The sequence below is a fragment of the Furipterus horrens genome, unplaced genomic scaffold (assembly GCF_987537825.1).
Source record: "Furipterus horrens unplaced genomic scaffold, mFurHor1.1.pri manual_scaffold_9, whole genome shotgun sequence".
Lineage (NCBI taxonomy): Eukaryota > Metazoa > Chordata > Mammalia > Chiroptera > Furipteridae > Furipterus > Furipterus horrens.
The window spans coordinates 17425384-17441885 of NW_028327179.1; the positions used below are offsets into that span (position 1 = coordinate 17425384).

The following is a 16502-nucleotide window of genomic DNA, read 5'->3' on the forward strand; positions in this document are numbered from 1 at the left end:
ATTGAGGTGTATAATTAGGTTTTGGGGTATTTAAGTAAACATAGTTCTATCTATTGCATTCAGAGATAAAAATTCAACCATAATACATTTTTTTCTCTCTGTGGAGTCCATCTGTTTTTAACACTACCTCTTGTTCTCTACAAAATTCCGTTCCCTTCCTGTAAGTTACATTCCTTCCTATATGTCTGCAGTCTATTTTAACAATAACTATAGTTTGTTATTCTCTTCTTAGTGGGAAATAATTTTTTCATAAAAGAATAGCAATGACTGAAGACAAACCCAAATTAGGTAGTGAGATGCTTCATGATTTCTGCATATATTGGATTGTTTAGATGACTTCTACAGGATTTAAATTTTTTAAAAAAACTGTGCTTCGTTAAAGCCAAAAACTATTTGAAGGATTCTAACATTGGCTTAGTGGACTGAGTTTTTAAGAGGTATAAAGTGAATCCACTAATTATTCAACATAGGTGTTTTAGTTGTTCTCCAAATATCACAGTGACTGAAGATCCTTTAAGGCTTAATAAGTTAAAATTTCCCCTTTCTTGCTTTTTAACTTCTAAGGGAAGAAGACTCAAATTTTTTTAAAAGGTAACATAGATATATCATAAGGAAAGCAAGTTATAGTGTAAATTGAATTTAACTATGCAATAAGCCCTGAGTCACTTATGCTATAGATTGTATATCAGTCAGCTTAGCATTCTCATCATTGGGGCTTTAAAAAAAGAAGCTTCTAAGTCAGAAAGGTGCACGCACTGCACTAGTTTGTGTGTATTCAGAGGTCAAGATACCCTGGTCTTGTTAATGTGTCCTAATTCAATCCCCCTTTCTTCTACTTTCCTTCAATCCACGTCCACCTAGGGAACCCAGTTTTTGAGAAAGATGATCCACACCCAACCACCTTCTCATTCCCCTCCTTCCCGAGTCTCCTTGATGGAATGCCTCGTGACTTTTCACGGGGTATAATCAGTCATGAAAACAGGGTCCTGCCACAAAGATTTGCAGGCATTTAGAGTCCAATATGAATCAGACTACAACACAAAAATTACCAACTCAAGGGTGGTTCCTGCTGTAATGAATCTGATGAGGGCAGACTGTCATAATTTGGCAATGTGCAAATTCTTGTTTTAGTAGTGTCCTTCCCAATGTAGTAAATGTACACATCTTTTGGAATACGAGTGAGAACACATGGTCCCACTCCTGCTTGGTCTGGCGACGCATCGCAGAATGTGCAGCAGTGTTTCTATGGGACAGCAATTGTCTGCCGGCCACATCCCCACCGAAGTGTGGCCGCAACTAATTGCATGTCCCCCACCACCCAACAAGGAAGGAAACGGGGGGGGGGGGCGGTTGGACGCTCCTTATGAGTAGTCTTGAGTCTAGCTCTTCAGAGAGAGGAGTTCCTTGGTGAATTTAGGAGTCTGGCCTTTCCCATCCCCTGGGCTCTCTCTGCCTTTCTTTGCCCACTGCGCCCCCCCACCCCCCCGTACACGCAGATAAGGTTCACACAGAATGAGCCCCGAGTTGACTTAGGTATCACTTTCCCTCCCACCTGGAAGAAGCCCAGGAGAGAGCGATTAGGGGAGATGCGGAGGTGGGGATCGCTTGCCTCACAGAGGTTAGGGTCCCTGGGGGAGACCAGTTAAGGGCCAGCCAGGAGTATTGGTTCTAGACCCACAAATAGACCAACCTTTTCCCTCCTCCACCAGCCACTTAAACCCCAATGAGGTCACTGCGATGAGAGAGAATCAGATCAAGAGAGAGGGGGAGGAAGAGGACAACGACGAGGGAGAAGAAGCCCAGACGGGAAAAGGCCATCAGACAAGGTCACTTCTTCTGGCGACCCAGCAACTGCGAGGAGCGTGGTGCTGAATATCATCCGCCCGCTCAGTCTGGGGACCGAGGGACTCGCAGAAGCACTTCGTTGTTACCACGCAGACAAAGGAGAGGAGACGAGCGGGAGAGGGCGAGAGGGGCTCGGAGCAGTTTGACTCTGCGTCTCCGGGAAGCAACGCTCGTCTCCTGGGCAAGGAAAGGAAGGGGCGCCTGGCGGTGGGAGGCGGGGGGAGCGGGGTTTCCCTGCGGAGACTCGGGACGCGGCAGAACTCTGGACAGCGCCTCGCGAGCGGGACGAGCCCCGGCTCGTGCAGTTTTCTGGCTCCTTTTTGGAAGCCCTGCGCCTGGGTTCCTGCGCTCTCCTGGACTCCGACCCCCGATCCTTCTACGAGCCCTGTCTGAACGTGCCAGGGGGCTGGAGCGGCTCTTTTGCCTCTGGCCCGGTCAGGGAAGAGGGTCTCCGGTTCTGGAAATCCGGTCCTTGTGGATAATGCTTCACTGGTGAAGAAAGAAAAGTTTGGGGGCCTGGTAGGGGGAGGAAGGGGTAAGGAGGATAGTGGAAGAAAGAAGGTGGATGGTTGGTTTCCCACGCTGACCTGGAAGGAATGATGACCAAGGAAGGATGTGCACCAGCGGCCAGATTATTGGGAGCCTCTTGGTGCTCTCGGTGCTGGAGATAGGGCTGGGGGTGTCCAGCGTGGCCGTGGGGGCAGTCAGCTTCAGCCTGGCCCTCCGACAGCACAAGCCGCAGCTCGGAGACTCGTCCCCGGTATGGAGCGGGGTGTGTGTACGTTGAGCCATTTCACTCTCTTTACCTCTTTAAGGTGATGGTCAGGGCGTGTGCGTTAGCCTAGTCACCCCTCCCTCCCCCGGGAAGAACATCGTAAATCTCCTCTGGCTTGCATGTAGCTGTGTGTTGGCCGCGTATATGCCTCTTGGCGTTGTCTTTTCATTTAGCACTGTAATTGTTTTCTTTTTCTTTTTAATACCTTGGCTGAAGACCAAATTAAATGCCTTTGTTTAGAGTTGGGGAGGGGACCGTTGTCACCAGCTGAATTTGCAAAAGACTGACCAGGAGTGCTGATTAGGCGTCACACCTGTCAAGGGCAGACTCAGCCTTCTTTCTTTGGCCAGGGAAATCAAAATGAAAGTGTTACATCATTTTCTTGTACCAGGAACAAGCAAGGACGGACTTAGGCATGTATTGTTGAGTACACTAAAGGAAACACCAGTATGACGAAAAGGGAACCGTGGTGTGGGTGTGAAAGGAGCCTTTTATCCCAGACAACACTGCTCTTGATTGTTCCTTGCTCGCTTTCTGTACTTCGCGTCTAAAAACTATTCTGTGAGTTCTAGGCAATAAGAGAACGACAAATGGTATGGTATTTAACATTCTCACTGGAGAATAACGCAGCTCAAGGAGTGCCTAATGCTCAGAGAAGATGTCATACTTTTCTCTAGGTCAGATGGCTGACCCAAGGAGTTTCTTGTTCATTTACTTTAGGTGAATCTCCAGGAAAGCCTTAGAGATCCATTCCATCCTCCAAGAGTCAATAAAATAACTCAGCACTATTCCTAGTAGGGACCTAATTGTGAAAATAAACTTTTCTTCTCCTTTAAGTTATATAGCTGCTATGTCCTTCTGGGTCTCTAGTTAGATCTTTCTTTAGAGAATTGAATAGGATGTTGTTCTATCCCTGATAATTGATAGGTGTAATTAACAATCATGACTTAGTTACTTGTGCTTTAAGTTACTGAGGGAAAAATGAACATTTTTTCAAGAAAAAGTATTCCAAAGTAATTTATTTTTAAGAGAAATTCTAGCATTCATAAACCAGTATAATTCTGTTTTAGAAGTTTTGTTTTAATATTTTAATTTTTCAAAGTGAAGTGAATGTTTTTAAATTGCAGAAGTTAAAATGAAAAAGAAAAATGGTGTTCAATTTTAACATTGAATTCTTCCAAGAATCCTTGCTCTAAATTCAATAAGTTACTACAACTTCTGAATAATAATTTTTTATTTATTATGTAACTTTGTCAATGAATATTTTAAATTTATATATGAAAGTCTAAAAGGTAAAGCTTAAATCTAATTTTACATCATATATGTAGTAGTGATTATTTTGAGAGTTGTAGTTATTATTAACAGAAATAGTCTGACACTAAAATGTTTATTAGACAATTGTCAAAATGAAATGCAATGTCAACATGTAAAACAAGGGGAAGAAAATGTGTTCTTTTGATGGCTTATGAGGGGAAAGCCATTTCCTCTCTGGAATTTAAGGGATTGAGTGAGGGAACTTAGGTTGTCCCTAAATAGTCTTAAAGTATCCAATTTATAGTCAAGAATTAAAAAAGAGTTAATTTGCTTGACATCAAGAAAAATAATTAAATGATTTTCTCACTTTTCCCAAACTACTTACTATTATCTAGATGAGCTGACATATGTGTATATAAAGAAAATAAAAAACTTGAATCTTACTGAAAAGCAAATAAAACAGTAATACACACACGCACATATACACATATCTCATCATTATCATAAATAATTATTTCCATTTAAAATGGTCCTTTAGAGTAACCAAAATTTGCCTATAACTTTAGAACAACAGTTTTGAATTCTATTTAATTCAGTAAAAAAAAAATTATTTTTAACTGCATGTGGTTGAATGAATGGATTTGAAACAAGAATGCCAAAAGAGTTGGTCAGTTTTATAATTTCAAGTTAAAAAAGCAAATTTGTGAAGCAATCAATATCAAGTTGTGATAATTTTTTATCAAATTCTAGCCTTGCTGAATTGATTTTTTACAATTATTTTTCAGAAGTCAGTTGTGATACAGTTTGGATTCTCTCAATTCTGCCAATGATGAATTCATATAACCAACATTTATAGAGGGATTACCATGTGCAAGGCATTTTACTATTTTACACAAAGACTCGAAATGAATCAGGATGACTAGTGGAGGAAATGTGATGGGTACATCAGTAACTTTATCAGAGACAGATTAGAGTTTGGCCTCAAAGAGAGAGGGGGACAGATAAAGGGAAGAGAAGTTGGGTTGGCCAATGAAAACATCCATGTCAGAACTATTATTTTTCTCTTGATCTTGCAAGTTGAATGGGATTTGGAATTAATGTATCACAGTGTTAAGTAATATATCACAGTGTGAAATCTGGAGTCTATCTGGGTATGAATCCAAGATCTGCCATTTGCTATCTGGATGACTAGCCAAAGTTTCTGCCTACGTTGTAAATAGTGTTATTAGAAGGCACAAACAAGGCTCTTAGTTAAAAGCACAGCATGTAACAAGCACTGAATAAATGTAAGCAGGTAATGTTGGGTGTACAGACTGGCAAAAAGGGCTGAGAAAAGAAAATCTTCCAGGCAGCATGGATGAAGGAAAAAACCTGGGGCAGGGTGGGTTATCTTCCAGGAAGAATAGGCTTTGCTATTTTTCTGGGGCTTAGGTGTGTGAGGGAGAGAGGAGGTTTGGAAGAGTGGTTAGGGCCAGATCACAGGAGGCTGTGTGTCAGTTCAAGGTGATAGATTTATTCCCTCATATTTTTAAAATTAATAATAATAATGACTATTATTAGTTTCCAAAAAGACTCCAGAGAGATGCAGAGGAAAAATAGACAGAAAATTATGAATCTCTCTGGCATTTTATCAATTAAAAATTGGTATTATTTATGAACACAGGATGGTATTTTATAATAACCTGTCAGAATAACCATAGTCTATAATCAGAGTGTGTTTTGATTGGTGCCATGAAGGGTTTTAAACACATTAATATCATTATTACAAATTTCTAAATTAAATTTTAGAAATCAAGGGAAATAAAAATTATACTATGAAAAGATTGCTTTTTATATGTGGAACCCAATATCATACGCTCTTTTATCTAGGTCAAATGCACTAAGAATTCACATAAGTATTTTGATTACATGGACCCAAAATATTTTTAAAAATTTAGAAGATAGTTTAAAAATAAAATAGTATCAAGATAAAGGACTTCAAATCCATGAGATGGCTGTTTATACAGATTATTTCCAGTCATTATTTCATAATCGGGCAAAGGGTGCTTCTACAGTCAGTTTAAAAGATGTGGGCATTTAGAATGAAAAAAATATTTTAACTAAAATTTTTTAGAGATAGAAAGCTATAAATGCCTTTGTAGTATTTTGCCTCATCTTGATTCTTTGTTATAGCTGACATAGTCACCTCATTAAAAGCATAAAAGAAGATAAAACTGTTAGATAACAATGAATGAACCATTGAGTAAACTGCCCTGGAAAAGACATAGTCATGTGAAATATAATTGATGTGTAAGATTTATTAGCAGGGAGTTAAATAGACAAGGCTATGTTTTCAAGTTGCTATGTGATAGTCACTTTTCTGAGCCTCCAGTGCTACTTGTTATCTGTTGGGGCTAGATTAGGTCAGTTAGATAGTTAGCAATTAGATAAGTTAGCCAAGCTAAACTATTTTGGTCACCTTCAGTCACCTATTTGTTGACAATTTGCTTGATACAATCTGAATAAAATCAAAGTCATTCATTTGGAAGCTTTTGCCTAAAATGTTCAAGGTGGCTTTCTGCATTGACTTAATTATTAGTCAGACCATCCAACATGTGCTTTGAATATGGCCAAGCAATTTAACTTCTTGTATATTTAATTAGCCCTCAGGTAAAATTTAATTTTATTGGTAGATAGGGACATAGCCTAGCTATCCCAACTAAAATTCTTGGTTTTAAAATTCAATAAAAACTAAAATATATTTGATTCATATGCATACACCCACCAAAAGAGGGAAAACCCAACAGTTTTCTGTTCAAATGATTTTGACTCATTAACTTATGAAGTGAATAAATTTTCATTCTATTATATATATAATAAAATATATATAGTAAAAATATATATGAAATGTTATTCACTTAAATAGCATTTTTATACCTAAATAACTGAGTCCAAATTTGTTCGAAATACTTCATCGTCTCAATAGTTTAGTCAAATTACCAGATGGTCATTCTGCGGATAGATGTTTATTTTAACATGCCAAATGGACAATGCCGTATAATTAGATGACAGTATACAAAGACTCTGATTGTCCTTCCAAGAGGAAAAGAGAGACAAAGAGAGGAAACTATGTGACTACTTTCATCTGTGATGTTCAATGTCATGCAGTCCTTCTCACGAATGCAGAGCTAATGGGTATATACTTTATTCAAATTGAATGATAGCTCTGATTCATACATCTCACTCAATATAACTATGGCACTAGGTAATTTGTGCATCTTCACTAAGTCAAGGAGAGAAATACCAGTACCTATTTCATGGGCTGCTGTGAAATTGCAGTGAAGCTAAGACAATGTGTACAAAGCTGTCAGGACCAAGCCTGGCACAGAGTAACTGCTCAGTGGGTGCCAGGTGCTCTCTTTCTCTGCTGTCCTACTGCTGCTCCATGACTGTCTGGGACCTACAGCACACCAGCGGTGTACTACCGCTCAGCATTTCTCCAACGCCTTTAATAGACTCCAGTATGGTGTATCTTTTTTTTTTTTTTTCATTGTAGTATGTGTCTACTTAGCTTTTGATTTAATTCAGGTAAATACCTCAGCAACTACAAAAATGTACCCAAATATCTACATTAGATAAAACTGAATGGAGAAACAGTTGCTGCTGTGAAACATCTCTCTCTCTTTGTTTTCTTTTGCAAGTGGAGAGGATGATAGAAACTCTGTCATAAAAACATTTGGTAATCAGATAAATTAGACAGTTATCTAAGTTAAGCAACTCAAACAGTGGGGATGTCATAACTACTATTTATGTCATTAAGTCCTCAAAAATATATAAAACCATGTAACTTTTGTTAAAAAGTCCAACTAAAAGTACAAATGAATACTCTAATAAAGTCATGAAGGGGACAGCAAAACAGAGTTTGTGGAAGGTTGAGGAGACTGGGCTGGTTAGATTGAGGACGTGGTCACATAGTAAGTAAAGATCTACACCATTGAAATAGGATGGGACCTGCCTTAAAAGTGTCCAGAAAAAAAAAAAAGAAAGAACCAGCAAGATTAGTCTGCTTTTGATTCTCGACTAAGCTTGATAATCATGAGGCAAAAGCAGTTGAACCAGACATTGCTGCTCAATAACAAGCCAAAATACCAGCCCCCAGTTCCAAGATGTGTATCCTGGATCAAAAGAAATACTTGAGGAAAATCTTGAGACCTGAGGGAAGCGTAAATCTACCATCACAAAACTAACCCTGACTTCAAATGACTTTCTTGTTGATGGTGGATTTGGAAGATCATAAGTTCCTTTTGTTCAGTTATTCTTACAGCTGCCTGGCATATAAAAATAAGAGACATTTATTTCATTGGACATGTCAGAATGATACAAAGAGATGAAAACAGGTTTTGAAGGTATTAAGACGGGTTCAAATTTTAGCTCTGGCATTTTCTAGTTCTTTAGGTTTGAGTGAGTGATATTATCTCACTGAGCAACCAGCTAAGTCATCTGTGAAATAGCACTACTATTACAGATCTCATGGAGTTATTCTAAAAATTAAATGTAATACTTATATAAAGGACTTCATACATATTAGGTATTCAATAGCTGTGTTTGGCTCACAACAATGGCTGCCTGCTTTTGTCATACTTCGAGAAAATTCGTTTTCCATATGTGGTTTTTATTTGTGTATTATAGACATTTTATTTTTTTACATTTCTGAAAAGTAGCACATTGTGAGACCATTGATGAAGTTGACCTTAGACTCAAGGCTTGGGTACATTCAGGTCATGTACCCTCTCTTAGAAAATACATGCTTTTTATAACCAGTTTGGGGCATTAGCGGTTAATTGTCATTAGTATGCATGTCCCAGGGTCCCAGGAATATTTTCCAGGTTGATATTGGGATAAAGAAGAATAACTGTTGTTTACTAAATAGAGATGTGTGCTTGATTTTCTCATTATTTTTGGCTGGGCTGCTGGATACCTTTAATTCCTGAGGAATTAAAATAACAATGGTAATTGTGACATAAGTTATAACAGCAATGGCAGCTTATGTTTATAGGATACTACATTGTCTATGAATTTCAACTGTTTTCATTATATCATTTATTTCAGCAGATGAGTTTCTTCACTGAGGGATGAGAACCTAAAGGATTTAGGATTCAGGGACTTAAAATCTGAAAGTGAAATCTGTTAACAGGAGTAGGATAAAAACCTAAATCACCTGAAGGAAGAATGTATGTGTGGGCGTGGACCCGTACACACGGGCGGGGGGAGAGAAAGAGGGAAGCAATTTCTCCAGGAAGAGGAAGTTCACAATCATCATTGATATGCATTCGAAGCTGCATTTAAGTCACTAATGCCCTGATTTGGGGGCAAGCTCACAATGATGTGTCCCTCTCTCCACTGCAGCTTATTTCCATAACTGGCTGGCTTTCAGAAGCTGCCAGACATGTTGGGTGGACATTCATTTGTGGTGTTGACAGTTCTGGGAAGAGCAGAACTTCTGTCCTCTAGTCCCCTGGAGCCTCTGGCTACCCTCAGCTCTGTGAGGATGGGTCACAAGTCATAGACTCAATGTTGGCAGGTTCCCAAGGGTTAATTTTTTCCTTTCCTCTCCACCAAATTCATCTTCCACATTTTACACTTTGTTGTATTTTCTGCATGTATCAGGTTGTGTGCATTATATTTAAATGTTGCCCAAATATATTACAACACTAAGTTAATTTTACTCATATATGACATGAAAGAATCTGAAACACAAAAATATAAATACAAATCAAACAAATTTGGAAAACTAATTTGGAAAACTAACTTAAGTCATATAAAAATAGTTATTGAGATGTAATTATGAAACATAGCACACACAGGTCTTGTGTTTTATATATATATATATATTTTTGGGGTCCATGTAATCAAAGTACTTATCTGAATTCTTAGTGCATTTGACCTAGATAAAAGAGCATATGATATTGGGTTCCACATATAAGAAGTAATCTTTTAATAGTATAATTTTTATTACCCTTGACTTCTAAAATTTAATTTAGAAATTTGTAATAATGATATTAATGTGTTGAAATACCTTCATGGAACCAATGAAAACATACTCTGATTATAGACTATGGTTATCCTGACAGGTTATTATAAAATACCATCCTGTGTTCATAAATAATACCAATTTTTAACTGATAAAATGCCAGAGAGATTCATAATTTTCTGTCTATTTTTCCTCTGCATCTCTCTGGAGTCTTTTTGGAAAGTAATAATAATAATTATTCTTATTAATTTTATATATATATATATATGCATATATATATATATATAAAGTTTGTTACTTTAGTACTTCGATGTTCAATATCTGTACCTGGATGTTCAATATTGATTGCATCTTCTTTTACTTCCTTCCAAAGTAGGAATCATTACCTTCAACTTATATAAGTTTGAATTTTAAATTTTATTTATTTGTTGTGTATGGCTGAAATAACAAAAATTTGAACTCAGGAGATAAACTCTTCAGATTTTATTGCCGCTGTTTATGAGACATTTATTTTGTTTTGTTTTAAAGACTCACATAAATTAAGACTACACAGAAGATTTATTTGGACGATTAACACCTAAATATACTGCAAGTTCAAAGTCCCACTCACCCAAATTCACAAGTTCAGTTATAATTTTCCTTGCTATTGTTGAAATAGAAACAGCTCTAACAGGAAAATAAAAACCTATTTGGTTAATGTACTCAAAATATTAAACAGATTATTTTTTTAAAAGAAAAACTATCATAATGCAGACTTGGAACCGAACACAATGCATAATGAGTTAAATACAAGAAAGGTTGCATTACGTGAACATTGAGGCAGGGTATGTAGAGCAAAGGCATTCTGAGGATCAAGGCCCATCCTTCTGTGCAATGAAAGATTTGGGTCTTGAGCCAGTGGCAAGGTTCTGAGGTTTTTGGACTTGGATCTATTTAGAAGAGCTTGGCATGTCAATCAGCTACATGCAATGTTTTGACAATTTCTTCTGAAATTCATTTTTGTGTATCGTTGGTTTTATTCAGTTACTTGACTGTCTCTACAAAGGTAACCCTTAGTGCCTGCTGTGTCCCTTTTATCACTGTGAGGGTTTTTATTTTCTTCTCTTCCCTTGAGTGCTTTTGGTCCAGTTTCTTTGTTTGCTGTGATTGCCTCTTAGCCCATGTTGTCTGCTAAGCCACCAAGGTGGCCGGCTGGTAAAGGAAGACTGTTTATCATGTCAACCTAGCTGTGGTACATGTTATCCTCTTGGTACCTTATTTTTCTGTGAAGGTGATTATATTTGTAAGATGTTGTGGCTCCATTGACAAAAATGTACATTGACCCTTTTCCAGTTGAACTTTTAAAATTTTGAGAATTTCAAAATTTTCTGGAGTGGAAGAAATATGATATATGGATCTATGTACTTTGCTTTCTCTCAGTGTTCTGTTTGGGAGTAGAAAATGAGAAATTGGTTCTAGCTTATGGGGGAAAAGGACACTGAATAATCAGCAGGGGTTGCCATGGGCTAAGAGAAGAGAGAAATATAAATAGAAAAGTAAATGAGTGCCTTTTAAAAAAATAATAACTTTAGGCTAAAAATGCAAGAGAATTGAAAGAAGGGAGAGCAAAGGCCATTGAGATCATTAAATCTAACAAAGGCAGACCAAATCCATGGAACTGAATTGCAGGGTGTACAGTTCAGATCCCAGGAACCTCAGGGGTAAGGCTCATGGAGATGGGGCCAAATCAATGTTGAAGTCAATGGCAAAGGCTCTTGTTGGGTTTGGCCTGAGCGATGGGCTCTGCACTGGGTTGGAATAAGTCCAAAAAAGGAATGGGAGTGTAGTGTGGAGAAAAGGCTGTAGAAAATCAGAAGAGGTTACTGTCCCCAATCTCATGAGCCAAATGCTTATTTCCCTCACTTCTCTTTCCAATAAGATTGTTTCTTCATCTATAATCTGTGCTCTGAGTTAGGTTCTGAGGATCTAGCAGTGAATAAAAATAATCATGATCCCTGATCTTCTAAAGCTTGGTTTAAAAGAGAATATAGGCAGTGATCAAATAATGCACAAATTAACAATTACAGGTTGTGATATGTTAAACAAGAGAAATACAGGCTTATGAATAATATAACTTATTGATAATAACAGAATCAGGAAAAGCATCTCTAAGAAAGCAATATTTTCTAAAGGATAATGAGGCATTACTCAGATGAAGAGGGGGAAGAGCATTGTTCCAACCAGAGAGGAACAGGGTGGGTAAAGATGTTGAGATAGGAAAAGTTTGGTGTATTTGAGAACCTGAAAACAGGCCAGGATGACTAGAATACAGCAAGTGAGCAGGAAATTTAGAAGGCACTGGTTGAGGTGCAGAGGCAAACAGGTAACAATCAATGAAGACACACACATACTACTGCCCTGGATGGGTGGCACAGTTAGTTGGAATGTCATCCTATTTACCAAAAGGTTGCGGGTTCGATTCAGGGTCAGGGCACATACCTAGGTTGCAGGTTTGATCTCCAGTTAGTCACATAGAGGAGGCAACAGATTCTATCTCACATCTCTCTCTCTCTCTCTCTCTCTCTCTCTCTCCATCCCCCTTCCTCTCTAAAATCAATAAACATTAAAAAAATTTAAAGACACATGCTACAATATTTTGATTTTCCCCTAATTATAATGGGATAGTAGAAGCCACTTTGGGCTGCAGTTTAGAAAACACCTTGGAGTCACACAAGAAGTTAAAAGTCTAGTCAGGAAGCTGCTAGGATGTAGAATAAAATGGTTACAGGGATAAGAGTGAAAGAATAAAATAAAAATAGAGAAAGCACAGATATTTGAAACACAGAGTTGACAAGACTCAGATTAGATGTCATTGTAGGGCGAAGTAGGAAGAATGAATCTCAGGTTTTGGGATCCAGCAACTGATGGGATCCCATTTACTATTAGAATTAATTAGAATTAGATGATTAGAAATGGAAAATTCCTGTGTGTGCATATAGGGGGTGGGTTACTGTATACAGTGGGGAGAGATCAAGGATTTATTTGTAATCTGTTAAATTAGAGATGCCCATGAGATACCCAAATAGAGAGATGCCAGGAGTATTAGATGGGTCCAGAGTTCAAAAGACAGGACTGTGCTGGAAATAGGAAGATGGGAGTAGTCTATAAGTACATGGAATACATGTTGAAGTATTTAAAACCATGTGACTGGTGGGCCCACCCAAAACAATATAACAATATTCAGAAGTCAGGTAGTGATTGGGAGGCAGGAAGAAAAAGAGGCTGAGAATTTGTGACCACAGAAATACGTTGAAGGCCAAGAAAGCATGGTATTCAAGAAGCCCAAAGGAAAGGGCTCTGTGTAAGATGAGGACCGAAAGGTGGACGTCATGGCCTTACGTTGGTGGAAGTAGCTTAAGTAAAACAGTGGGCAAATAAGCCAGCCTGCTGTTTGCTAAAGGGAGAATGGGAAGTGAGAATATAGAAATAGTTCAGTGTAAATGCCTCATGGTGATGGGAAAATGGGTCTGTGTAGAGAGATTCAGCAACAGATGTCAAAAGATGTGCAATCGAGGAAGGTTTCTATTTATAAGGGAGATTTTGGAACGCTTTTGCATGCGATGTGAATAATGGAGTAGAAGGGGACAAAATAAACAGAATGGGTGGTGGGTGATTGAATACAGAGCTGAAGTGGAGGTTTCATGTTGATGTTTCATCTTTGTCTATTGTAAAACAAAGAGAGAGCCAGATGAATATGAGTAAAGAAGCAGATTTTTTCACACTTAAGGGTGAGTGCTGAGAGGAGTCTCCAAAGGCTTCTGGGTTTTCTGTCTAATCTGAGATCTGTTGATAGCTAAGCGTAAAGAAAAACTAGAAGTCTGGTTTGAGGAGAATTTTGTTAAAATGTTTTATCTCCCTGTTGGTTGAGAATTATAAGTTGCACAATAAGAACAGGATAGAGACACAGAAATAGTTTATTCCAAATTCATTACTTCACAGATAAGCAAACTGGAAGCGAGAAAATTAGCACTGCTAATCTAGAACCAGGACAAGAGTCCAAGACCTGGTCCAACACTATTTCCACAGATGCCTCAAAATATTAAGTATCCTTGAAATAAGTGCTCAACCAAAAGGAAAATGAAGTTATCTGGCTACTACCCCAAACTGAATAAGAATGATTTCAAATTACTGGCACTGCTAAAGTATCATGGAAATATAATTAGCATTTCAACAGATTTTAGGGGTTTCCTTCCATTTGGGAGTTTCAAGGAAACAGCTTTCTACAGAAATAGCAGTGTGTTCTCCATGGTGCTTTTCCAAAGCAACTAAGACATTGAAGCTAATTTTCAAAAGTTCACTAGTATTTCCAAACCCACAACAGCTAGTGATCAATTTAGGTAAGTGAATTTCCTTCAAGAAGACTTTAAAAACAGATTCCAAAGCTCATTTATCAAGCTCTACACAGGCAATGTTGAAGTCCTGCAGTTCTGAATATTTTCTGACTGTTTTCTTTTTCATTCAAACAAATGGGAATCAAAATTAACACTCAGATTTAGTATACACTTTGCCTAAATTGGCTAAGGACAAGTTGGTTTATATGTACATTATGCCTTCATCTAACACTTAAAGAATTTGTCAACACATTTTATATAAAGATAGATGCCTTTAAAGGGGTCACATGAACAAACAAGAAAAACAAACAAAAACTCATAGACACAGACAACAGTGTGATGGTAGAGGGAAGGTGACAGAAGAAGATGTGACCTTGAGTGGTGGGCATGCAAGGCAATGTACAAATGAGGTACCATAGAAACGTGCACTTGAAACCCACATAATTTTATTAACCATTGTCATCTGAATAAATTTAATTTAATACAATTTTGAAACTAAAATAAAAGAGCCACATTTTTTTTTTAAAACGTGCTCTTTTTCATAAATGTGTTCTTAGCCATGGATATAGAAGATATTCTTACTAGTGGTAAGGTGAGCTGAGTTTTCCAGTGTAATATTAAGAAATTAAAATATCATTGTGAAAGATAAACAATATTCACCACCTTTATACCCAAATCAGTTATAGTTAGAGAATATTCTGAAAGCAACAGTTCTTGTGGAGAAAGAAGTTTAATTTTAACTCATAATTTTGCTAATCTATTTCCAGCTCTAGCCAAGAAGTGGTATCATCAAACATCTTAGGCCCTCAAATCTTCAGAATATTCTCTTACAGGGAGACTTGAGGATTTTATGCAATATGAAGTTGAAAGTATCTATTGCATTAAATGATACAAGTATGAGAGTTATTAAGGCCATCAGAGAGTAAATAGAACCCTCATATAACTGAAATTAACCAATCTAGGAAAGCATTGGATCTCCTGGTGATAAGATATTTGGGGAGAACTTGTTTTTCTTTGATTTATGGCCATAGCTGGCCTTTGGTATCATCTAGATTTGCACAGTCACATAGAGTGGCCATTAACCATATGTGGCTATTGAGCACTTTAAATGTGGCTACTCTGATTTAGCTGCACTATAAATATAAGGTACACACTGTATTTCAAGGTCTGAGTATAGAAAACAAAGAATGTAAAATAGCTCAAGTTTTTAAAATGTTGATTACTTAGAGAAATGATGAGTATATTGAGTTAAATAAAATCTATTATTAAAAGTTCACCTTTTAAAAATATGTCTACTAGGAAATGCAAAGTTATATATGTGCTTGCATTTGTGGCTTACGTTAGATTTCTACTGAACAGCTCTCCTTAGATACATTATTTTTTATCAAAAGAAATGACCAGCTGGCCAGGAAATTCTGCATGCTTGGCTTACCTAATATACGAACAATAGCTAAGGAAAGCCTTTAAAACCATGTGCATTATAAGCGAATTAAGAAGACTGAACTAGCTTAGTTGGCTGGTAGTGACCTGGAAGTAGCTGAGTGTTATTGTACAGCATTTCCCAAAAAAGGACAACTAACTTACCCGCTCGCATGGCACAAGCCTCTCCACCTTTATTTTTGTAATGATGAAATCAGTTTTTGTGTGACTTTTTAAAAACAGGATTTCAAGTGTCATTTGGCAAGTACCAGAAGTGTTTGGGAGAGGAGAGGCTTTTTCCCACTTCGGCCAACCCTGAACTTCCTTCATTCACTTATCCACTCCTCAACAGATATTCATTTGAACTTCTTACATGTGCAAAGTCCTGTGTTAGAACTAAAGCTTTAAAAACTTAAAAAAAAAATGAGTCAAAACCTTTTTGGAATGACAGGTATTTAGTGAATAATTACCATAAACTATGATCAGTGCCTCAGTTGTTACAACAGACATGAGTATAATATGTTTTGTTAGGTTTTGACTAGGAATGCCTAAGAGTAGTTGAAAAGGGCTTCACAAATAAAGTTAATATTTACACTGGATCTTGATGTTTAAGAAAGAATTTTCAAATGGATAGAGAAAATAAACATCTATTGGCACCTGCTGTGTCCCGCAGCCAAGGCTAAGCACTCTCCCGGGGGTTGACCCTTTGAGTTCATGATCATGTGATGTTTGAATTTCTGCATTCCTATGAAAGGAATGGAGAATATTATTTCATCATAAATGGTATGTTTAGTGTCACAGTGCTATGACATGTGTCTGAGGAGATACT

General features: G+C 37.5%; 1 protein-coding gene across 2 annotated transcripts in view; it reads left to right on the forward strand.

The window, feature by feature from the left end:
* The first annotated feature begins 2458 nt into the window (after nt 1–2458).
* The window catches only part of TMEM196 (transmembrane protein 196), a 43288-nt gene continuing 29244 nt past the window's right edge, over nt 2459–16502 (forward strand). For both annotated transcript variants that reach the window (XM_090287811.1, XM_090287810.1), the window contains exon 1: nt 2459–2605. In XM_090287811.1, coding sequence (XP_090143937.1) covers nt 2459–2605 — 147 coding nt within the window. The remainder of the gene's footprint in view (nt 2606–16502) is intronic.